At 27.7% G+C, this 26,528-nt stretch overlaps 2 protein-coding genes across 2 annotated transcripts in view; one reads left to right on the forward strand and one right to left on the reverse strand.

Moving 5' to 3' along the window:
* Positions 1 to 9,358: 9,358 nt before the first annotated feature.
* Positions 9,359 to 15,971, forward strand: LOC114124372 (alpha-tocopherol transfer protein-like). Its single transcript, XM_027987604.2, has 6 exons — positions 9,359 to 9,726; positions 10,486 to 10,645; positions 12,669 to 12,918; positions 14,364 to 14,474; positions 14,591 to 14,693; positions 15,285 to 15,971. The coding sequence occupies exons 1-6, from the start codon at positions 9,585 to 9,587 to the stop codon at positions 15,422 to 15,424; spliced, it is 906 nt and encodes a 301-aa protein (XP_027843405.2). The 5' UTR covers positions 9,359 to 9,584; the 3' UTR covers positions 15,425 to 15,971.
* Positions 15,972 to 17,204: 1,233 nt separating this feature from the next.
* LOC114124370 (mucin-5AC) overlaps positions 17,205 to 26,528 on the reverse strand; it is a 38,518-nt gene continuing 29,194 nt past the window's right edge. The window contains 17 exon segments of the mRNA XM_027987600.2: positions 17,205 to 17,973; positions 17,976 to 18,406; positions 18,582 to 18,866; positions 19,373 to 19,550; positions 19,955 to 21,578; positions 21,666 to 22,001; positions 22,076 to 22,192; positions 22,260 to 22,374; positions 22,458 to 22,847; positions 22,932 to 23,101; positions 23,267 to 23,394; positions 23,519 to 23,647; positions 24,389 to 24,574; positions 24,665 to 24,794; positions 24,870 to 24,994; positions 25,121 to 25,380; positions 25,447 to 25,650. Of these exon segments, the coding sequence (XP_027843401.2) occupies positions 17,671 to 17,973; positions 17,976 to 18,406; positions 18,582 to 18,866; positions 19,373 to 19,550; positions 19,955 to 21,578; positions 21,666 to 22,001; positions 22,076 to 22,192; positions 22,260 to 22,374; positions 22,458 to 22,847; positions 22,932 to 23,101; positions 23,267 to 23,394; positions 23,519 to 23,647; positions 24,389 to 24,574; positions 24,665 to 24,794; positions 24,870 to 24,994; positions 25,121 to 25,380; positions 25,447 to 25,650 (5,111 nt within the window). The 3' untranslated portion in view covers positions 17,205 to 17,670.

The following is a 26,528-nucleotide window of genomic DNA, read 5'->3' on the forward strand; positions in this document are numbered from 1 at the left end:
AGATATTATATTTCTAAAATATCAATTTTACATAGCTGGATAGCTGTCCTTCTGTTTTTGACCATTTACAGCAGCTTTATTTAAATTTTTTTTTTTGTTTGTTTTGTTGAATGACCCAAATTTGATTTCCTTTTCATTTTGGATCAAACACTATATTAACTCAGTTTTAACGATTTGAACCAAAAACAACAGACTGAAGTAGTTGCTCGTACAAAATGTGTACTGTTGGTATACATATTAATAACAATAATAACTAATTACGTTTAGGAGTGTTCACAAAACTGTTTTCTTCACCTTCTCTATAAGAGTTGTCCTAATTAATATTGAACATTTTTTTATCTAATAACTACAAATTATACATAGATATATTAAAGATATTTGAGTATATTTTAAACATTAAAAACTATAAACACTTTAAACCAGTTTAATTTTAGATTTGATAATTTTCGTGTATGTTAAAACTTCTTAAACCATGTTATTTATATCAATAAAGTATTCTAAAAAAATTAATATCCTCTCCTTCACTCCGTATTTTTTATTTCCGTAATTAAATAACACGTCGTTTCACGTTTAATAGCTGTACCAAATTGCGTAAATTTAGTTTATTTCATTAAATATATAAACACATTACTGTATGCTGTTTTAAACGAAACCTGACGAAGGTAACCAGTTGTTTTATCACCAAGTACACATATTATTATTATACTGATTGGTACCTTACACGAATCTACTTTGTTACCGAATAAAAAACTTGCTCAAATGTAACCGACAGAATAATATTTACAATAAAACAGAAAATTAATAATAAGAGCGATACCTATATTCATAAAATGATACATAATACTGTAGGTTTTCATTAGTCGGCGGTGCCTCGGCGGCGTTCACGTTAAAAACTTAAAAATACGAACGACAATCGTGTTATTCCGGTTATAGCGATGCAGCGGCCCGCGGGGGAGTCATTCGTTGAGATTGTATCCGCTCGATAGTTGATCATAATGTGAATACTGGAGTGCCTTGATAAAATATAAAGACCTTTGTCGAGGTTTTCTGCACACGCACAAGTAGGTACCTACCTGCAGTTTATAGAGTTTATACACTTATAAACGTCTTATACTTAGGTACGTGATATTTAAATGTAAGTCTGTGCGTGTAAGCCAACCAAATATCACCTATAATATAAAATAATTTATTTTAATAGTACGTATAGTAATGCGACAATATTCTTACCAAACCACTACTACCTAGTGACATAATATTATAATAATACAGCCAATACAGGGTCTCTCTTTCTATCAATAATCTGACAGATATCAGACCGACCATATTATGGCTGCCGGATTAACAAGAATGACAGGGTATAGTGGATGTTCTTTGAATAAAACGAATTTTACTAGTAAATCCTATAATGTTTATTATACAAAATATTATTTGACTATATTATATGAAAATAATGTACAAATGATATTATTATAGCTTCATCGTATATTTGCATTATTTCATATTCGATGTCAAAAAGAAAAGTGCTAATTTTTTTTTTTGTTTTCTAAAAAACGTAATAAATAGGCACACGCAAATGCAATATTGTCGATTGACTGAATCAAACTAAAATATTCAATCGTTTCTTTATGATTTTATCAATTTTAATAACTATATAGATATACATACATGTATAATGTTATTATGACTTCAGGCTTGTACTCGTATTAGTCGTATTATACACTATTTTGAAAATGATATGAAATCACTTACTATTTACATAACATTAGGGGTATTGACCCTATTGCACGTGTTTCAAAGGCAGTACGTTGGAATAAAAAAATATATAAATATAATATTTTGTTACACTTGGGTTAAACGTTTACTATACAATATCGATGGTTGAAGCGTTGGAAAATTACATTTCTAGAGTTTAGGTAAGTGTAACTATACCGAATTGTACTAAATGAGAATTATTATTTATCGAAAATAAATTATAATAACGAGTAATTATATACAATCAATTTTAAAGTTTATTAGCTTTTTATAAATTTAAATAAATGTACCTATACCTATAGTCAAAATTAAACACCATTTTTCTAAACACATACAATATAATAATTATTAACTAATGGTGAACATGTGTTTTATACGAGTAAAGAAATTGTACTGTCGTGATAGTTCTGTAGCTAATTACTTTCATTAGTCATTACTAATTACTATTGCGGCGGTCAGCGGTAATATCGATAAGAGGCGTGACAGAAAAACATAGCATGCTTTGCTCGCTCCGGGAGGCAATAATTTCTGCCCTCGCCACTTGATAGTTGATACAAAATTATTTCACTGTTAACTCTTACATTTAATAAATAATAATTAATAATAGAAAAACAACTCTTTATTATTAATACAGTTACTAATCATATAGTTTTGAAAGTTTGAAACTCACTTTAAACTGCATTTTATCTTGAAAAAATGTTCCATTTCAATATTCAGAACAATATTCTCAATATTCTCGTCCACATATAGTCTGTTTATGAAAATATATTTTTTATGATGAATATGATCATATTTAATCAAAAACAGTGAAGTTATTACGGGTTATATTGTGTTTTGTCAAAACTAATAAAAGTAAAAAGTAAAAATACACACATACCTACAAATATTAAGAATCCATTGATAAACTGCAGTAGAAACAAAAATCTCATATTTTAAAATAAAATGAAATGAGTGGGAAAGTTCTGTTGTCAGTATTTACATTGAGAATAATATAAAATGATCTTACATTATGATACATTATGTTTTGTATATTGTATACATTTTTTTTTATCAAATCTCAGGTAATATAATATAGCCTATAGGTATAAGTTTTTTGCAGGAATTCAATTTTCCACTGTGTTATATTTTTTTTGTATTCTAGCATTTTTAATTTTTGTATGATTTAAAATTATAATTATTATAATAATTACAAACTTTTTACTTATATTGTACACATAATTATGACGCATATTATGGAAATTGTATTTTTTATGTAACATTACGTTATACACATCTATAAGGAATGTAGTAGGTTAGGTACCTCCTACCCACAAATGAGAAAATAAATGTATTTTGAAACGATTTCCGGTTATATTATATCATTTCTGTTCTACTTGATAACCTTACTTTTCGATTAATTTTTATTAATAATAATTATATAGATTTTTAAATAAAAGAACATTAATTATTTCACTAAAATAATAAGTTTTGAAGATTTTAACAATATTAATCAAGTATAAACGTATATAGTAGTTTAGGTAATATCAAGAAAACTGAAAACAGTATATTTTCATATCATTATTTGAATTTAAAAGTTTCATATCAAATATCAATTGATAACGCGATAGATACCTACTTGAATTAGGCATTTGATTATTTTGATTCATTGACATGTACATGCAACATTTTATTAAAATCGGTTCTTTTAGTTCCTTGCGATTTTACTTAGGATTTAATAAAATTAATATTTGATTTGTCGGAATTTCAATATATTATATATTTATATAGTTCAATATTTGAAAAGGAAATGAGAAAAATAAATTGGTTTAAAAGAGTCAGTTGGATCTCTTCAAGATCCTCTAAATTATCTCTCAATACGGTAATACATATAATAAATAAAAAAATGATAAATAATTAATGTATTAAGATTATTAACCTATTCACACTGCAGTTGAAGTAAAGTGATGTATTGACTCAAAAGTTAATAAAGAATAATATATAGTATCGTATGTAAGAAATATATATTATTATAATGATAAGTTAGTATTAGTATAATATAATAAATGTAATGTTTTTACGGAAAAAAATTAAATAAGCCCTATCGTAATACTGAAAGTAAAATAAAAAACATTTCATGTAAGTTTACAGGCCCTCCATTTAGAATCGTTTTCGTATAGGTACAAATATACAGTTATATATCGTTAAATTAAAATTGAACTGATCCATTACAGTAGCCTACTTGATATCTACTGCGTAAAACAGAGCGGTACCCACTTACTTACCATTTTACATTTTAAGGACTTTTTGATATTTTAATGGTATTTTTCATTGAACTAAATGAATATATAATATACCTGTATTGTTTCATTTTAAAAACATATTATTTAGATTCTTATATATTTATTTATTAATTATGTATAAGTATTCATTTTGTATCTATCGTAAATTAGTCATTTTGACTACGACTGTTGCAGTTTAGGTTATACCTGTGAATTATTCAATTTTAATAATAATTCAGTTAGAATATTTATATTTTTTTTATAGGTACTTTTTATAGAACACTAAGTTTTTTAAACAAAGTAATAACCTATAGTCTTATACAATACTGTTCAGTAATTTTCTATAATGAACTTAAATACATTTTGTATAATACAGTAGAATTTTCTTAGATTAAATAATATTGTTGTTGAACCTTTTTTTAATTTTTTAGAGTATTAAGTTCATGTCCTTTTTATAACTTACAATCAATGCAAACGTTTATTTTTATAAGTAATAAGCTGTTTTTTTATCTCCTTTATTGCCTTCGTAATTCGCTAAAATGTTTCTGTCTTCTATTATATCGGATATCTTACTTATATTAAATAGTTAGAAAGTACCTACCTATAATATTAAATTATATTATAATATATTTATAATTTCTTATTCTGTATGATAGGTAATTCCATATCAAAACCTATATTATATTAAATAGATTTAATTTTTATCTATTTGATTAGTAATATTAATAATAGCCTAACCTTCAAAAAGTTATTAACTTAAACATTTTAATTTTTAATATCTATCTATTATGCTTTTGTAACTTTTTATATCCATAACAAGTTTTCTAAAAACAAGGTCAGCTCAGAAATCACGGAAAGATCGGTGCGGCGTGCGAATCAAATAGAAAAGTCATTTTTATAAGAAAGAAAAAAATGTATTATATATATAATTATATAATATATCATAAATTATAACATGTCATTTAGCACCACATAGTTTTGTAATTTTTTGTATTGAGTAAATTTAGGCAACCATTTTAACCATGTGAGCCATACATTTTTTTAAATTGTTTATCAAAAGCTAAATTAACAAAAAAAAAATTTACCTACATATAATATAATATTAATAATTTTATTGTTATTAGATATTATATTAGATTATTTTACATGGAAATATAAGTATAAAAAAAATATTATATTTTACTTGAAAAAAATGTCTTTAAGAAAAAATTTTTCAATATCAGCTTGCAAACTTGCCATTGCAACTAGTAATACAGCGTGCAAATGTTCATTATTAAGACTTAAAGAGTATACTTGTGTTTTTTGTACATCACAATCGAAAATGTCTGATCACATGTATATGTATAGCGTGTACTGAATTTCTCGGCCAGATTATATTGGAATAAATCGATTTTTTTTTTACAAGCTGGTAGTATAAAAATAAAAATAAAAATAAATATAAACGCATACACATTTTTATCATTTCGGTTTGCACATGCGCAGTATAAATGTACTTTTTTTTAATAGCAACACATATCTTGAACACCGTATTATATATTGTATATTCGGATAATAGGCCTATAATTTTTTAAAATAATTTTGATCAACTATGGTTCTAAATTCAAAATTGACTGAATAAGAACCATTTCAATTTAAATAAATAATACATTTTTTTACTATTCTTAGAAATGCATAAAACCATTTTTATGATTTTTTGTTATTGGTTACTTTTTCAATATTTATAAATAATTTTATACTCATATTATGTTAGTCTTGTTTATAACACTTGTAAAAAAAAATATATAGGTATGTAAAAATATTCAAAATGCAACCAATAATAAATAATTATAAAAATGGTTTTATGCATTTTTTAAAAAAATTATTATTTATGAAAATTGAAGTTTCTTATTTAGTCAATTTTGAATTTAGAACTATAGTTGATTCATAAAAATTACTTTAAAAAATAGTCCTATCCAAATATGCTGTTCAAAATAGGTGTTGCTATTTGAAAAAAAAACAGTGGCGGATCCAGAAATTTATCAAGGGGGGGGTAATACGATACTTAACGCTGAATATAACTAGTATTTCTCACAAGTCACAATATAATAAATTTGTATATAATAAGCACAAGGGGGGTAATTATCCCCCTTGGATCCGCTATTGAAAAAAACCATTTTTACTGCGCATGCGCGGATTGAAATGTAAATTTATAAATGTGTATTTATATACTACCAACTTGTAAAAAAATTTAATTATTCCAGTATAATCCGACCGATAAATTTAGTGTTCCCTAAATTGATGAACACACTGCCATGTATATGTATTTGCAAATTTGCAAACGCCACTAAGTTTTTGTGCGAATTATCTGATTCCCGGAAATGTAAATATTAGAAGACAACTATAAAATTGAGGTTAACTAGTTGCTCCCGAAAAGAATTTTTTAGAACCTCGTCATTTTGAAGTTCAATGACTTTCATTTGTAAATTATTCTTGGCATAATTTATTTAAACTTGAAAAGGATTCTTGAATAATTTTATTTCTTTATCGTATTTATAAAAATTATTAAATCTTCTTGAAAATTCTTTTTGCAATTGTTCAATGATTATATTGAGAAATTTAGGTTTCATTAAATCCCACTGTAATGGAATTACAATAGATCGAATCGCAGATTTACAACATGAAAAATGATAAATTATTTGTTGATCGAAATTATTGTAAGATCTACAATAGTTTTAATATTACTTGAAACGATTATTAATATCAATATATATAAATTATAATTTATAAATATATAACTATTGAAAATTATATGAAAAATATTATTGAACATATATTTATTAAAAATATATATATTAATAATTATTTTCCTTTGACAATATTATTCATAATTCTTAATGTGTGTAAAAATATAATAAATTATGCAATATACTAATATATATTATATTATATCACAAAATCAAATTTTTACCTAACGTCTATTATAACTAGAAGTAGATAGTAGAGTGATGTTCAAATATTTTTATTTAAGCAACCCATATCACGTATTTATAACACCTACTAGTTACCAGGCCTATAACAGATAATAAAAATTTTTTGAAATTATTTTGATTGAGGTGTAAATAAATTTTATTGTTCTTAGGTAAAAATTTAAATAATATATACAAGGTTCCTCATTAGTATTTCTTGCACATTTAAATTTTAAATAGTATCAAAATAAGTTACAAACTTCTTTGCAAGCGCTTTAAGGTCAAATGTTTACAAAACTAATAAAAATCATAGAAATTTTCAAATTATTTGCATTTAAATATTTTTAATGACACTTTAAAATTTAAATTTAAACACTAATTAGGCTTAATAATTTGATACAAGGTCCCTTATTTGTAAAGACCGGATTTATATCCATTTAAAATTTTAAAATTTGCATGTAAACATGCACTAAAAAGTCAAAATATGCGAGAAAAAGATGCAAAAGATACAAAATAAAATTTATTTTTAATAGATTTTATACTTGATTTTAATTATGCAGTGATAATTATTTATTAATTTTATTAAAATTCTCATAAAAAAAAAGTAAGATGTATTATATAACAAATATGCAATACAAAAATGTAATTTGTTAAATTTTAATCTAATTTTTAATCAATCATTGATACATTATAAAAAATATTCTATTAAAATTAAATAGTAGATACATTGGTGATATACTGATATAAATAGGAAAAAAGTACGAACATTTTAATGTAGTAGTTAAACTCATAGATCTATATTTTCTTACAATAAAATTTAAAATAATAATTAAAAATAAATATTAACTGAGATATTTGAAATAGGTATTATTTTTTAATTTTTAATTTTTTTGGGAGACAAGCACCCCTCTCCATAAGATTTTCGTCTATGAGTGATATTGTGTACAATTAGTTAATAGTGAATTAATAAATATATAGTTGACAGTAGTAGCAACCGTTGATATTATTCAACAAATATTAATTTATTGTGTGCGACCGCGACATCGATACTAGTTAAGAGAACATCATACTTACAAGTGTACAACATGTGTATTTAACATAACCTATTTTATTGTTAGTTTTTATAATATATATAGTGATTCAATATTAGTGGGTTGATCTACTAAATCTTTATTAAATTAAAATTAAATAACATTAACTGAATTTATAATTTAGTTTGTTATGGTACTTCAATTTTGATGAGTTACAACAACTTACAAGTATGTTTAAATAAATTGTAATTTAAAAATGCTCAAAACATGTGGTTGTGATATCATCTTAATGGTATGATTTTTAAATTTTATTTTAAATATATTATTAAAAGTGAAAAGGTTAATGAATAGTGATATTTATATTTTTATCGCGTAAAAATAAGAAAAAAGTATTTGTGGTGTGTAAAAACTAAAAAGTGAAAAAAAAATTCTAGCCCATTTAACAAATTTCTTAAGGTGAAGATTGGTTTATATTTTTAATATCACCTTAAAATGTAGATCTTATTAAAAGCGAAAGAGGGAATACCTAATAACCTTTGCAACATCAAAAAATCAAAAATTAAAAAAAAATAACTTGGCGCTGTGACGTATTGTATACTTGTAAAAAACAAAATGTAGAAGATGATTGTACATTGTTAAATTGAGATAAATATTGAATAGTACTTACCTCAATGTAGTGTTAAAATTTAATGTGTTCTTATTATTTTATAAGTGTATAGTAACTGTTCTAAATAATAGCATAACATTTAGTTAAATATTAAATAAATACCAATTAAATATAAAATAATTAATTTTAATTGTATGCCAGTAATTTACATATTGAAATATATAAACTCCGAAGACTCTACAAATATATTATACCATTTTTATAATAATTTGTATAAATATACTTAAGTATAGGTAAAACATGTAAATCGATGTCCAGTATTTTCATCTATACCCATAATTTCTTAATAATATTGATATATATTAATGTTTTGTTTCAATATTCTATTTGGAATATGTTACGGAAGTTTACCCGTATACCTATTAGGTACCTATATCTAAAATCGAAACAAAAAGATAATTTGTTGACGGCGAGAATGACCCTAAACAGGTTATCAATCGTGGGTTTTGTTTAAAATTGAAAAATTGTTATTGTTTTTTACAAAACCATCATATATAATATTTAAATTATAACATTTCTGCTAACATTTCATTGGGGCGGGGGATCACTAGGCACGACCCTGAATAGTTTTCAGGAAACAACTGAATTAATAGGACTTGTTATAAGTAATATTAAGATTCACTATTAAATCCTTAGAAATTTTCCAAGGTTAACACAAACCAGTTCTTTACTATACCAATAGTCGACATTTTATACGAACAATCGCATATGTTTACGATTAGTAGGTTTATGGCACCGACTAAATAACGTGTGAAGTACTATATAGCAACTGTTAAAAATTTGGAATCGATGGTATAAGTTGGTACATCATATTGTCATTTTTATAAGATAGAGTTCACATCGAAACAAATTCGTTTTATAATTCAAAAATAATTATTTTTTAAAAGTTCGAGTACTATTTTTATACAAATTTACGAGTATATCAGCAAAAATGGTTCTAACGCCGCCAAATCAACAACATCAACAAGCTATCAAGAATCTTTACTTCTACAAAGATCCTAAAGACACAGAAGAAGATATTGATGCTTTGATCGATTGGTTGTCTAAGCAACCGCATTTACCTAATATAACAGGTTTGTGGTTGAATTAATTCTATAATTTACTAATTAATTCGTTATTATTATGCTATTTTTATCAAATCGTTTAAAAAATGTTTAAAAAACAAAAAATTACATCTAAATAGTTTTAAAAACCATCATAAATAATACATTTTGAATTATATAATTAGCTAGAATATCAGTGAGTCTTATTTATTAGAAAGTTATTGAATTTAAAATTATGAGTATTTTTCGTAAGATTAAGCAAACGTTTACTTTTTCGGTTTTACTACTCTAATAAAAACTCTCTAATTTAATAATATATTTTTGTATTATTAGATTGTAATTGAAGTGGCTGAGAAATAATATTAATTGGGTCATTCACAAAAATCATTATTAAATTATGGCAATTTAATATAAGTTGAATATACATTTGTATATAAATAATATAATCATTAATCAAACAAAATATATTTCACAGATATCTACCTATTTATAGTTACTCATGTTTTAATTCAGTTATAAAAACTAGTCATAATATTTTGAATATTTATTATATACATCTATTCTTTTAAATAGTATTATTAAAAAAAATATATAATCCTTATTAAAATTATGCATACATGTATAATTAGCATGTTTTTGAGAAGAAATATAAAAATTATCATTACTTTTTGTGTAGAGATTATCGTCTAAATAATGAATAAGTATCTAAAATTAGTGTTTATTAATATAAAATTTTAAGTATAAACCTTAATTTAAATAAGCCCTTTACATGTTGGTTTTTAAATTCAGATCGAGTATGGCTGAGACATTTTCTCATTGGTCGTAAAAATAATTTGCAAAGAACGAAGAAAGTTCTTGAATCATACTTCACGATTCGTGTAGAAATACCGGAACTTTTCGATGACATGACTAGTGATGCTGCATGGATTCAAAAGGCAGTTAAAGTTGGGTAAGTGCACATTAAGATTTATATTTGCCATTATGGAAAACTTATACCTTTCAATGTTAATTTTTTAAGTTCTGGAAAATGTCAGCAATGAATTTTATACTGCTATTGGTAAAAATATTCATTATTAATACATTAATTAATAATTATCCTATACCGTCTGTTCAAAGATAATGAATATTAAATGTATCAGATTTTGCTTTATGATTTATTTTTGTGTAAATTATTTAACTACTTAAGTCAAATAAATAATAAATAAATCCATTAATTAATAAGATTTCAAAAATTATGTGTTTAGTATAAATTAGTGGCGAATGCTGACTCTGATGAATGGGCACGCTCATTTATCATAATGTATTATACATAGTTCTATTTAATTTATAATTAATAAATAATACACAAATTTGTATTAATCTATAAATAAGACTTTAATTTAATATATATTATATATAGTAGCATTTACTTAAATAATACTTTAATAATTGTAATTGAGACTTGACTAACTCTTTTTACTAAAATAAAAAAATTGTCATTTACTCGTACATGTAAATTTTATAAATTACGTTGACGGAGCGCAGAGTCTAGACTTTCGGAGTAACTGGTTTTTTTACAGCGATAACAAGAGTCGTATAGCTTGCGCACACATCTATCGCATGCTCTGTCATTAAATGACAAATGTTAGAATAAAGATAAACACAGATACCTAAGTATAACAGAAATAAATGAATTAATGTAACACATTTTATTTCTTTTAAAATACGTAATATATTATTGATTATAAAATAATTTTTGTATTTTGATCAATAACGTTTTTATTTCTAAGCATGCGGCCCATGCTGAGCATGTCTGGAGAATTTTCCACTGCACTATAAATTAATAATTAGATATTTTAGATTTCAGTGTTAAACATCAGAAGTGGATGGAAATTATTATTGAATAAGTAGCTAATTAAAATAAATTATAAACATAATAAAACTATTTTTGACTGTTGTCAAAATAATATTCTAAAAGAAAAAAAATAATGATTTCCATTAACGTAGATTTGAACTATGAAGTAAACCACTACAAAAATAAACTCGTTTTTCCTTTTGAAGATTGGTGACCTTAAAATTTACATTCATAAGTAATACCTATATATTTCCTAGAGAAATTATAATAATGTAATAAATTGCAGAAATTATTTTGGTGTCATTTACTATGAAGGCTATTAATACAATATAATACAATTATTGATTTTTATAAAAAGTAAATAATAAATAAATAAAAATACAGTTATCAATAGATTTTATTCTTCTATAATATATTACATTTTTAAAGAATTTCAATATGATTTTGTGAAATTATGTAAAATTATTATAATTAGTAATGAACAAAATAGGGTTTAGTTATACACTTACACATCACCAAGTACCAACGTATCGCCACATAATCTTGCTCGCAGTCTCATACTTTTTAGTTTTTATTATAGATGATGAAATTTCATAATATGACCATGGGACTTAAGAAATTATACCTGCACACTGGGATTGGAACCTCTGTGTTTTTTTTCGGTTTAGTTTTCAAAATTAAATTTTCTGTTAAATTAAATTAAAGTTATTGTTGATACTGACTTTTTACCAGTTTCAGTATAATTTTAAAGTTTGTTTATGCGATTAATAATAATAAATCAATAAGATACGTCATATTTTTAAAGGGTTTTGGTTCCAGAATTAACTACCTAGTTATTTTCAGTATAATTTCCACTCTCTGTACTCTGTAGTCTTTGGGATTATTATTTATTCGGGGAATAGTAATGTTGTACTAAGGTTTAAGATGGACTTTATCTTTATTATTTCCATGTTTACTCTGTCAACAAATATTAAAACATTAGGTATTTGTAAGGCATAGGTACACTATTTGAATAATTTTATTATCGAAATATTAAATTATTCTTATTGATTACCATATTGATTATTTATAAACGAGACAATAGTAAAACCATACATAAGAGTGCGGTATTTTAAATAAAAAATTGTTTTATTTATAGAAAAATGTCAGTATTACCAAAATTGACACCGGAAGCCAATCGCGTACACATTATTCGGTCAATTGAAAACAACGACGGAGAATTTGATGCGATGGCCATGTGTAAAGGATCATTAAAAACGATTGATTATTTGATGCGCCGAGAACCCGTTTACGGATTAGTGTTTTTGCTCGATCTTAAACATTGCCAATTGTCTTATTTATTAAGCTTTACACCTACATTAACTAAGAACCTAATGCGATGCATAGACGTAAGTATAATTAATATTATTCAACTGTATAAATTGCATAAAATGATTAAAATGCATAACATAATGTACATTATATATTAGATACCTACCTAAAATACAAACATTCCATTTGCATTTGCTAAAATCTATAGTCATGTAGTTTAATATCAGTCAAAAGTATTGACTGTATATCATTAGATTGGACTAGAAAATTGTAAAATATTATCTACCTGGCTATCTATACTCATAGTTATTTCAAAGAAAAAAAATACTAAACAATTTATAAGAATAATATTACAAATCTGTAAAATATTAAAATTAATTTATGTGTATTATAGGGGGGTAGGGAGTTTACCAATTGCGCTTTAAAAATGTTAGGGTTGATAGACCAATTGTGCTCTATAGGTACATTTTACATTACCTAAGGAAAACTTATTAGTTAGTTACTAATCCATTTTTTTGCGAGTACTAATGCATAATACATTGCGAGATTTCTAGTATTTTACTACCTTTGCACTTCTTACCACCCATGAATTAAGGGGAGCACTTAATTCATGACCTATAAGCTACGTGTTAACCCTAAGGCCAAGTCGATGGAACTTATAGGCTTAATACAGTTTAGTTAATGAGAACTAAAATAAAATAATATTAATAATAATAAAAAATAGGTGGTTAAATAATTAAGACATAAAGTAATACGATTTTGAGTTTAAGGTAATCATGATGTTAGTATTTTGCATGTTTTATTAATAATAATAATTTTTTAAATAATAATTTGAGTATGGCATTACAATTTAAAATAATATAATTTAGTTAGTTTACAGAATAATATATTTGTTCACCATGAGAAAAGGAGAATACAATCATAAGTATAACAGGATAATTACATTAAAATAATTCATTTGGTCACCACAAAGTGTAATAATTAAAAAAAAAAAATAATACAAATAAATTAATAGTACACTAACTGGTAAAAAGTTTGATCGTCAATTATTCAAAATTAAATCCTAATTATAATAATAATAATAAATATAATAAAACAATATACAAACACATAAATAATTTTTGGGAGTATTAGTAGGTACCTACTAATAATATTATAATTCACGTAATATACAATTATAAAATATATTAAAACCAGTCACTTTAGCCAGTAATCAGTTGATCAGTAAATACTAGGCAAATTTGAATACCTACAAGCGCAATTGGTATATTGACCGTAGAATATAAGAGGCGTAATTGGTACACTGACTCTAAAATAAAAATTTTGTTTTATGCGCAATTGGTCCATGTCCATATGGTATATTGGTATTATATAATATTATAATAACATAAAATATTTATATTTATGAGTTATGACGCAATTAATCACGTATTAATACAAATACGTAATACCGTTGATATTACCGTAAATATAATTTAATACTCGAATTTTACTTGTAATAGTTAAATATTTCTGGTTTTAGGAAGCTACGCCATTGAGAGTAAGAGGTGTCCACTACGTCAATCCACCAAAGTTTGTCTCGCGTTTGGTGAACTTCTTCAAACTGTTCATGCCGTCTAAAATTCAAAACCGAGTAAGTAATAAACAATAATAATGTACTGTGTAAGTACAATGTACATACCGAAAGAAATTGTGCTTAGTTTGTGATATACCTTAATTGTATTGATTGTTTTGAACATTTTGGTTTAGATTGTCATTCACGAAACCTACGATACACTTTACGAACATATTCCCAGAGACATGTTGCCAGACGAATATGGCGGTACTGCGGGCAGTATCGAGAAATTTGAAAGTAAATAATTTAAAAAAAATATAGTACCTATTAAGTATATTATTCTTATCCATAAGCATAAGTATGCGCAGGCCCTATTAACAGGGGTGACAATACTGTAGTAGAGCTTGGGGCCACAAGGGGTTCGGGACCTCCTGAATTTTTTCCTAATTATGGCCTTGAGGTAATACAACGATCTTTAAAATTAATTTTCACACAAAACCATGGATGTAATATTACATTCATTTTTTTTTTAATAATACATTATTCTGAAGTTAAAATTGCATTATTAAGTTTGAATGTTCGATTGGTGTAAAATTACGGTGTGTATTTCACACTATTTCACAGCTATTATTTTCATAAAAAAAACCATTATTGAAACTGTCTTTAAGTATCAAGTATCATGAGAAAATAAATTTAATTATTTATATAATAAAATATCATTTGATATAAAATAAGTATATCAAAATTAAAAAAATTACTAATTCATTTCGACGGGTTTCTAAAATTACCGGGCTATGCATTGTACTATATTATTATATCTTGTATTCTAAGTCTTACTGCGTCTTAATAACTTATGCCATCCTATTAAAATTTCGATTGATTTTTTAGACGATATCATGGAAGCGACAAAAGAGGACGATGAATGGTACAGAAATATGCCAAAAGCTGATTTATCGAAACGACCAATACAACCGAAAAAGCTAGATATGGATATGACCGGAACGTTTAAGAAATTGGACATCGATTAAACCGCAAATTATCATTGAAGAAAATATAATGTTGTTCACAGTAGACTATAAATTATTATACTAGAGACTTGATGGCCTTAGTGAATAATAGATATTAATTCAAATACCTAATATTAATGCAAAATGATATATTAGTATTAATAGTACACCTATATAATATTTAATAATGTACACGGATAGATACGGTATACATTATTTATGATTATACCTATTTAATATATTATGTATTTATTTAGATATAGAAAACATAATTAGATTTTTATATTCTATTGAAATGTAGTTTTCGACTTGTTCTATGGTACTCTATATAGTATTCATCAGTAAAGTTAAACGAAAGCAGTAGATTCATGGATATAGATATTATTCGATTTAATAACTTTGGTATTAGGTATATATTATGTATAAATTTAAAAAAAATGTATTATAATGTTTTGAACTATGTAATTTATAGTATAATTTAATATTTAGTAATAAAATATTAAATAAAAAAAAAAACAAAATGTAATTTTGTAAAACAATAAACAATAAAAATGTCGTAGATTTTTTATTTTACCTGCCTACTACTGTTCTATCTAGTAAATGGAAATTGTGAATATAGATGTACTTTCATTTTGTTAAAATACATAACTATTTACCTATAAATTAAAATGTTACGGAATATAATAAGTAATAAGTAATGCTTTTGAGTAGTTGAGTCTTGACTCTTGTGTGACCGCTGTGTCTTGAGTGACATTTGTGGATTGCGCGCGGCGTAGCGTATTCGTTTGAAATCGACGTTTAATATTGTACGTTATTACAATTTTTATTGTGTGTTTTATAAATATATTTTAATTATTAATAGTTTTTTACACTTACAGTCATATCTCAGAAAAAAACCAGCTACACATCTATTGAAGTTTTCGGTAAGTACTTATTTAAAATTTCATGAGCCATTAGGTGCATTTGAGCGATCAGACAGACAATAATAATAATAATACATTGATATGCCTTCGTGGTAAATGATGCAAAAACGGATAGATTGAGGATCGAATAGCAAGGTGACAGACGTGATGACCGAGTTTCCTCTAATGTTACTTGAAATTATTTTTAAATTTTTAATCACAGACTATACTTTTCTTATTTCACCGATCATTTTCAAATAAGAAAAACATTTAAACTTTGAAGCAATGAAATGCACCTTAAGATAGAAGTTTTCACACCTATCGGCTATCACCAATGGTAGGGGGCGCAATAAAAAAATGTAATAAAATATAAATTAACAGAATATTATGTCTGAATTTAGAAGCCGAAGTTACAAGAAATGACGTAGTTTTAATTTATACGTACCAATAATGATGTTTTTTTGCTAATAAATATCTTTTATTGTCGCATTGAAATGATATTATGTTGTTTTAGAACCCAATAATTATCAAACTATTCGCAACTATTTTGAAAATTATGCAGATTAAATACAGTTTACGCTATTAAGTACATACCTATATTATGCGTTTTTATTAATTGGCAAAGTAGATTGTTTTTACGCATTAGTACAACTTTTAATAAATACAAATTCAACAATAGTATTATGAATATACGATTTTTTTTTTAAATTATAAGCTATGCATTGGTGATCAGGTTACTGGTTAATGGTTTATATAGGTAGTTTAATTTAAGTTAAAGTATGAATGTATGATGTAGTATAGTATTAGATCATCCGGTAATTTATGTATAAATATTTGCCCAGTGACTTGAACAAATAAGCATTGGATATAAGACAGACTTATGAAATTTGAACACAAAATAACTTATATAATTACAATTTATTCTTAAATAAAAATACAAATATAAATTTAATTATTACAATATATAAATGTAGTTATAAAATATGTATACACAACAAATCGAATGAAATTACAATACTTAGATATAGGTATATATTTATACTATTTTGATATCGACAGTCCGATTAAATTAATGTAATTTCATCCGAGTTGGATTCTCTATCAAAGACTGGCCCTGAAAATAACATTATAGTTCGGTGCCTATACAAACGTCAACGAAAAATCACACGTCCATAGATAGAGAGGGAGTGGGAAAGGGGGAGATAGCAATAGGGGAGAAGGATAAAGAGACCAACAGAGTCAGAGAGGGAGGGAGAGAGAGATAGAGACTAGGAATTTTGTTCTGTCTGTTATTTTTTTCGCTTTTCGTTTTATTTTTGTGCTCGTGTCAGTGCTACGAGTACACGACTAAAAGCGCGGGTCACGTCAATTGTTGCACACTGGTCCGGACGACCAATTGCAAATGCCGCCCACCGGGTCGAACGACAATCCCTTCGGGCACGTGTACTCCCATCCGAACAGCGCTCCGTATTCCGTCTTGGCGCACGAGATGAATTTCTGGCACGAAAACGGGTGAGGGAAACTGCCCATGTCCAGACACTCGATGTACCCGTCCCCGTGTATCCGAACCTTGCCCTTGAGGGCCACTCGTTGTTCGCCGGAATTGGACGCCTGTTCCGGTTCCGAGTAGTCAGCGTACTGCTCTTGCGCGTTGTCGTTTAGTACTGTGGCGGCGGAGCGGACGTCGCGGCTGTCCCCAGCGGCGTGGTCCTCGACGGGCCCCTTCGCAATATGAACGTTTGCCGAGACGTGGCCGGCGGTAGGGCAGTCGTGGGCGATTGTCTAGCGACCGGGGCGAACGCGTTGTTTGTCTGGAACGGTAGTCCGGGATACGGGACTGGCTGAAAGGGACCCGCCTGGAACGGAGAAGGCTGGAAAGGCGCCGGTTGGAACGGGACCGCGGGCAGCTTGACGGACGGCGGCGGCGGTGGTGGCCGTTGGGGTTGCACCGATTGCCTCGGCGGCTGTGTCGGTTGTCTAGCCGGTTGGACGACGTCGAACGCGTTTATCGATTGCTGCGGTGCTTGTGGCGGCTCGAAATAATCGTGGTCCTGGGTGGTTTCGCGAAAAACGCTCTGTTGCGGACTGTGCGTCGAAGGCCCTGCGAGACAAAAAAAAAAAAAAAAAAAAACGATTAATAATTATTATTATTATTATTTTTGATTTTATGATGTCACTTTTCCCCTTTTTATCACCCCAAAAACTATTCAAATGTTTTTCTGATTGCATTGCGAAATTATTTAGTATATAAATATATAGTAAATAAAGGTTCTTACTACTCGTAAATTCATAATTTGAAGGCGGTGCTGTAGCGAGTGTATGTATGGCAACTACAGCTGTATTGGCTAGGTCTTCTGTTGATCCACCAATTTTACGATCATCCCTGGTCTTGGCGAAAAGACTCGAATCGTCGTAATATGGCTGTGCTGACGAACTGAAGAATTTTCGATCACTGTCCTCCAAGGTTTCTGGTGTTGTACTTGTAGTTATTGTATTTTTCGATACTGTTGTCCGACTCCTAAATCTCCGTTCAGGATTTCGAGATTTTGGCGTAGTTATTTCTTTAAAATACAATTGACAGTTTTAGTCATAATAATATAATATTATTATGTTTTAAATTAATAGAAAATCAATATAAGCTACCTAAATGCGTGTTTCAACATTTAGTTGAAAATTATATTATATTGTAATTTTAGTTACAAAAATATATTTTAAATAAGTGCGTTTTTTATGCTTTGCGTGTCTTATAATATAACATATTACTACAAAAAGTTTAAATCACAATTGGTATCATACCATAGCCTTTAAAAGTGAAAAATTATATTTTATATAATAATTGTATGATCTCCTTAAAGTATGGCACCGCACTTAGATAGTAACTTGGCGAAGAAACATAAATAAAATAAATGTGACTTATAGTATGTTTATTACACTTAACTTTAATACAATTTCTTATGCAACTAGTCAGGATTTAGATTTTGTTATAATTGGGTAAAATTATTTGATTCTATTTTTAGATAATTTTTAATTACATTTTAATGAATCTGTGTAAACATGTATTACATACCTTCTTCATAACTTGGAGTTGAAGTAGTTGTATATTCAGGCCTAAATTTTCTCCTTCGGTTTGCTTTTAACGAATACGATTCTGTTGATGAACTCGGAGTTGATTCCTCAGTGGTAGTAGTTGTCGTCGAACGTTGAATTGGTCTTGTAATTCTTTGACGAGTTCTATCTCTTTGAATCTTAAAACAATATTTATGAAACTTAATAACACTAAATTTATTGTTAAATAAAGTAAAAATAAAATGAGTATGTTAGCATTTATGTTTATTAGTGGATGGGAAGCATAGGATGCAATGCAGTGGCGTAGCGGATGCTTGAACTATTCGCAACTATAAATTGTCTTTATTTTATCATGCAACTTATTTCCACCGATTTTTAATCGTCAGTATGGTTCTTGTTAAACCAAAACAAATTTTCCAGTTTAGATTTAATCATGCAGCAGCCATCAATTCACCATCGACCATAACATTTACACATTCGTAATTCATATTAATGAGGTAATATATTTTATTAGTAGCTTTCGTGCGCCTGACCGACGGTTCGTTTTAGTTGTTTTAACTTGTTATGCAAATTTCATTCATACCTCTTCTGTTGATTCAGTGGTGGTAGAAGTGGTTGGTCTGAATTTTGTTTCACTTCCTCTGAACAGCTCATTTGGTCGATCACGATTTGCCAACTCATCGGTCAGAGTATTAAGTTCCAGAGAATCGTATGCTCTAATTTTACCCCGATTTCTAGTCACATTTTTGATTGGATTTGTTGTAAACTCATTTAGTGATCGTCCGTCTGGCGAAGGCATAACTTTAATAAATAATATTTTTTGTTCATTTTTCAAAAATCTTGAATTTTGTCTGCCTAATGACGGAGATCGCGGATTACTAATTATACCATCTTGAGATTCACTGTTTGCTCGTACAGATCCTCTGAAATACTTTGTTATTTTTTTAGTGATTGGCTGAATTGTTGTCGTTTCGGTTGTACTAAATTTAGTTGGCTCAAAACTATCAATAGTAGTTATCTTACTTTCCTCATCGTTAGTCAAATTTTCATCAACGTTTGTAGTGGGAACATTCATTGTAATAGGAGCGTATGTTGTCGTTTCGTAACGGACATTATCTGCATTTTCTTCAACATCTAATAGTTCTGTAATTGTGGTTTCTTCTGTTGTAGTTGTGGTAGAAGAAATTGGTTTGCGGCTTCTAAAAAATCGTGACCTTTGTACATCTGTATTATTTACCACTGGTGACTCTGTTGTTCTTTGTCTATATCTAGAAATAAATTTTCTAGTTGACAGTGGTTGGTAATCGGTGGTACTGCTAGTAGTTTGTCTAAATCTATTAACTTGTCTTGTACTTAATTCTGATGTACTTTCAGTAGTTGACGTAACAAATATTTTACTTGTGGTACTTGTACTTTCTGTACTATAATTATTAGCTGGTCTGATAAATCTGTTAATATATTTATTCAAACGATTTTTTTTCTCGGTAGACGATTCGACTATTTTTTCTGTTGTTGTTTCAATTATTTTCTCTGTTGTTGTTCCATTCTTTTCTGGAGTACCTATAAATTTTCTTAAGGTTGGTCTAAATTGTACAGGACCTCCAAATCGACCCTTGAGTATGGATTTTTGAGTAGGTTCTTCGATTGGAGCCATATTTTCCATTGTTGTAGATAAAGTAGTAGTTAATGGGGTTGTAGTGGGCGTGATTGATTGTGTTACTGGTTCAGTTTTCTTATGCTCCAATAAAAAGTTTTGAATATTTTTTACACGAACTCTCTGTCTTTCTGTAGCAGCTTCATATATAGATGTAATAACATTAGTAACAGTTGATGTTGGAGCTTTCGTAGTACTCATAGTACTCATAGTATCATCTATATTGTTATCAATCGAAGCCGGAATTTTAGTTGAACGTGTCATATCACTCATTTCTTCAGTAATTGATGTTGGCATTTTTGAAGTTTCACTACTTTTTGCAGTAATAATTGTGGGAACGTTTACGGTTGTTGTGATTGTTTCGGTAAATGGTTCAGTATTGAATAAGATGGTGCTAATTAAAATAGACTCTGTTGATAAAGCCATATCACTCACCTTAGTATTTTTGTTTACTCTTGGCTCTTCGATATTATCTTTTGTAGTTGTTTCAAATAATCTATCATCGGGTGTAGTAGTAGTGGTTGTACTCCTTTGCCTTAATAACGAAACATACCTAAAACATACCATGATAATACAAATTCATATTTATAATACACAATAAAAAACATTATGTTTTAATAGTACACGATGAATGACGTACCTTGGCGCCTGCGAAGTAGATGATACAGCAACTGGAGTGATTTCTTCATCACTTATTTCATCTTCTTTATAAGTTGGTCTTTGCCTACGCAAAGTAACATATTTTGGACTAGTTGGTTCTTCTTCGGGACTACTTTCGGTTGATTTAGTTCGACTTATTGTGGTATATTTAGGCAATGAATCAATTTCAGAATTTTCATCAGCTACTTCTCCTAAATCACGGTATCTGGTTCTATCAACTGTTTTATATGTTGGCTTGAATCTTTCAGTAGTTGCGTCAGTTGAAATATCCTCTTCTTCTGACTCTTTGGTATTATCAATCACATCTTTAGAAGGCCTAAAATAAAACAATGTTATTGTTCAAATACCATTAATATTATTTTTATTTAATTAACTTTTCTCTATACAAACCTTTGACGTCTAATTGTGACATATTGAGGTTTGTCTTTTTTATAATCTATATTGTCATCTTTATTGTCTAACCCTTCACTCTGGGGGCCAGGTCCATTTATATATGAGGATTGAAACCTGCATAATTTTTTTTCTTTTTTAATTAACTCTAAATTTTACAATTAAATTATACAATAAAATTTACCTATTAGAAGGCAGTTTTAAAACTTTATTGTAAAGGGATTTGCTTATTGCTGGAGTTGTTACTTCAGTTGACCCATCCTTAATATTAAGTTGTTTTTCTAATTCTGCTACACCACCTATGTAAACATAATTATTTACAGAAATTCTAATTTGAAATTAACCATGCGCTGCATAGTTTTAACTAATTAATAATAAATACCCAATTTTTTAATCAAAGTAATTAATTGTTTTATTTCTTTTGGATCTTCTTCTTCCTCAAATTCATCTTCTCCTTCTTCTTCTACTTCTGGAGCTTGAGTTGTTGACGTGGTAGTTGTAGTAGTAGTTGTTTTTATTCCAGATTTAATTGCTTTGGGAGTAGTTGTCGTTGTAGTTGTTGTAGTTACTGGATCGGTGGTTTTCTTATCTTTACAGACAACATTTCTAGTATAATCACAAGAATCCGATACTTTATTGAACACTAATCCGGAAGGGCATGTAAATTGATGGGCTACAATTCCTAAATTTGACGGACCGCTGTCCAAACACCAAAAATACTTTTTGCATTCACGTGGATGTGGAAAGAATCCTTCATCCTTACAGGTAAAATCTTTAAAACACAGATATTTGCTTATTAATTATTATACATATCATAGTAATAAAAATGTAAAATTTTAAATAGTTTTAAATTTACCAGTCCCAGTATCAGGTGTAGTAGGTGGTTCTGGTGTAGTTGTAGATACACTTGATTTTTCTTGTGGTGCTGCTGTAGTAGTAGTTCTTGCAATTGGTCTTGGTTTTGGTCGAGATTTTGATAAGGTAGTTTTAGTTTCTTTTCCTTGACTTGGTGCTACTTTTGAATCTCTAAAATGCATTTATATAGAATTAAAAATATAAAGTATTTTTATCACATAATTCAATTAAATATACAGAGTGTATCAAAATGATCTGACATATTCAAATATAATTTTAACGTGAAATTGTCATATCTTCATGATACACCGTAAGTAGTATGAACCCTTTACATACCCGAGAAGAGCTTCTTTTCCTGCTTCAATTAATGGATATGGTCTACTATGACAACTTCCTCTAAAGTCATCATTGTCAATTGACCAAAACATTATACCTCCCAAATCGTTTTCATTTACGTATTTAGCCTAATTAAAACGCATTAAAATTAAATCATATTATAGCTATCAATAACATATATAATAATATAATAATATATATAATATATAATAATAATAGACAGTAGTTATGTTTTTTTAAATTTAATCATACCTTTAACTTAACAAATTCTTCATCATCATATCCAACCCATTGATTATCTTTGTATGCATAAGGTCCCATTGCTTTTGGTTTTGGCTGCTCAATAGTCCAGGAATCATCTTTTTTCAAATTTCCACAAATCTATTTAAATAAAAACATACACATCTATATTATATTGTTATTTTATATACATCAAAACAATATCGTCCATTGTCATATATTTTTACAATACCACTGACATTATTTTAATAATACATGCTAATTTTCACCCAACACCTAATTGTTTGTAACTACGACGTATTATTATAATAGTATAATTATATATTATAACTACCAATACCTACTACAATTTATATTCTTTGGACCTTTTATAAATTCATACTTCAATAACAATGCCAACGATTACTTACATATTGTATAAATTGTATATAATTATAAGTATGAAAAATACAATTTTAATATTTATATTAATGGTCTTTTTTAAATATAATGTTCAACATAGAGCCGATAAATATTATAAGTAATAGGTAGAATAACAATAGTTTAATATTGTAAATAGTGTTATATAATATGCAGTTATATTATTTAACTAATAAATATTCATAGTATAAAGTTAATGCCATTCATAAAAATGGTATACGTATATATGTAGGTATATAGTTTACACTGTAACCTATATACGTATACAATTAATACTGGATTAGCTGATATATATTTTTTGTCATTTTCCTATGTTAATAATTAATATTATAGATAAATTAAAAAACTGCGACCTATTTTGTATGCATTTATAGAACTAGAAGTCATGTAGATATAATATAAATATACTTTACAACAAATGTTTGAAAATCATATTTTTTTAAATGTTATTATAGTCCATACCTCATAGTAAGCCAAGTATCCTTTTTCTCTAGTTGCTTCTCCTTTTTCACCAGGACCATCTGATGGAGCTCCTATATCTTTACTTTCTCTGTTAAAAAGTGTATATGATCTACCGTAAGTTGGAATACCAAGGACCAGTTTTTCTTTATCAGCTCCAGAAGCAAGATAATGTTTGATTGTATGATCCTATATAAAATAAACGAAATAATAATTATAATAAAAAGTTAATGTATAAAAAAGCGTTATTTTTAAAATTAAAAATAAATCTCAAATTACTATATTAAGTTTTGCATCAAAGTTGTACTCAGAATCTTCTTCCAAGGGATAGAGTGGAGAATGGTGATTTACTGCAGGTTCGTATGATGAATGATAATCGTAAGTCAGTAAATTCATAAAGTCCAAATACCTGTTAAAAATAACAATACAAATTTAACATCAAATAGATAAATATGCAAAGTGAGCTTGTAAACCATGTTCTTACTTATTTAGTTCAGGAACGTCGTATCCCTTATCTATGTATTCGATACCAGCTGGAACTGCCATAGTTAAAAGCAGCCTAGTTCGGCCAGTTTTTGAAGATTCTTTATTAAACTCTTCTCGCAATTCCTTCGTGTTAAAAAAATAAATTACATTACAAAAATTTATTTATTTAAGAAATAATTAATATTAGTATAATATTATATTTTATATTTCATACACAAGTTCAACCGAATTTAATTCGATTATTTTTACCTTAACTAAGGACGCATAGTTTTCTTTGTCACTGGGTTTACTACCATCCCTATAGGCAGGATACTCCCAATCCAAGTCAAGGCCATCAAAATTATTTTGTCTGAGAAACTTAACAACATTTTTCACGAATTCTTTTCTATTATCCTCGTCATCTACTAATTTTGAAAATCTAGCGGAACCTTCATTCCACCCTCCTATCGCCAAAAGCGTTTTAAGATTTTTGTTATATGTCTTCAGTCCGTTAAATTTGGCGTAACCACCTGTTTGAAATCAATCGAGTCAATACAAATGCACAACGAATATGGCACACAGTTTAAAATATTTACCTTGTTCGATATCTTGATACTTGTCATAAGGACGCAAGCCATTTTCCTTGTCAAGACCACCGAACGCGTATATTAAATGCGTACACAAGTACGGGTTAATGTTTTGCGGTGAAAACTTAGCCGTGCCTGGTCTGTAAACGCTCCAGTTCGTGTAGTAACACACCACCTTCTTTTGATTAGATGTTTCTCGTTTTTGTATATCATCTGTAAATTGTAATGCATTACAAAACAATATTATATATATAAAAAAAAAAACCATTTCGTCCTTGCGATCAAAGCACAAACGGATATTAACGCAAGTGAAGTGTTATACAATGCGAAAAAACTACTAACAAACCAAACAATCAAAATAGTAACGTGACTGAGATCTCACGCAGCAACGGTAACTGTTGCTGTTAACAGTAGCCGCGATGACCTAAGCCCTAGCTGACTGTTTAATATGAATATTATTAATAACTCGTTAAATTGTTTCCAAAACTTTGTGGAAGTGTCTAAACTCTAAAGGTATTGTTTTCATTCGATATTACAATGTAAGACGGGCCAAGGTTATTGTAGTGTACAAAAAAGTGATGCAAGTAATATAGAATGCAGATCATGTCGACTTAGCTTCTCAAGGTCTCGCAGACCGTTGAACTTAAATAAATATTCGATTTTTCGATAATAAAAAAATAAACACAAACATACACTAATAGTTAATACTAAATAATATTTTGCAATAAATTTTTAATAATATATTGTTTGATATAAAGTAACACTAACAAATATTCACATAGCTATTAGCATATCTAGCAGAGTTATGTGGACTGGGTACGTACTACGATTAACGAATACATGATTCATCGATTTTAAATAGTAAAACAAGTCAAACATATAATATTACTACCAATAATTAGACTAACATTCAATAATTATTTATTTTTAAAATATTATTTATTCTGTATAGTTTGATCAGCATTATGTTAAACGAACTAAAGTTGAGGAAAAAAATTACAGTGATTGAACATATAAGATTCTATAAAGATATCTGTAATTAAAAAATATATAAGTGTGTTCAAGAATGGAAGTATGTGGGGAAGATCGAT

This window comes from Aphis gossypii, chromosome 2, assembly GCF_020184175.1.
Source record: "Aphis gossypii isolate Hap1 chromosome 2, ASM2018417v2, whole genome shotgun sequence".
NCBI classification, from domain to species: domain Eukaryota; kingdom Metazoa; phylum Arthropoda; class Insecta; order Hemiptera; family Aphididae; genus Aphis; species Aphis gossypii.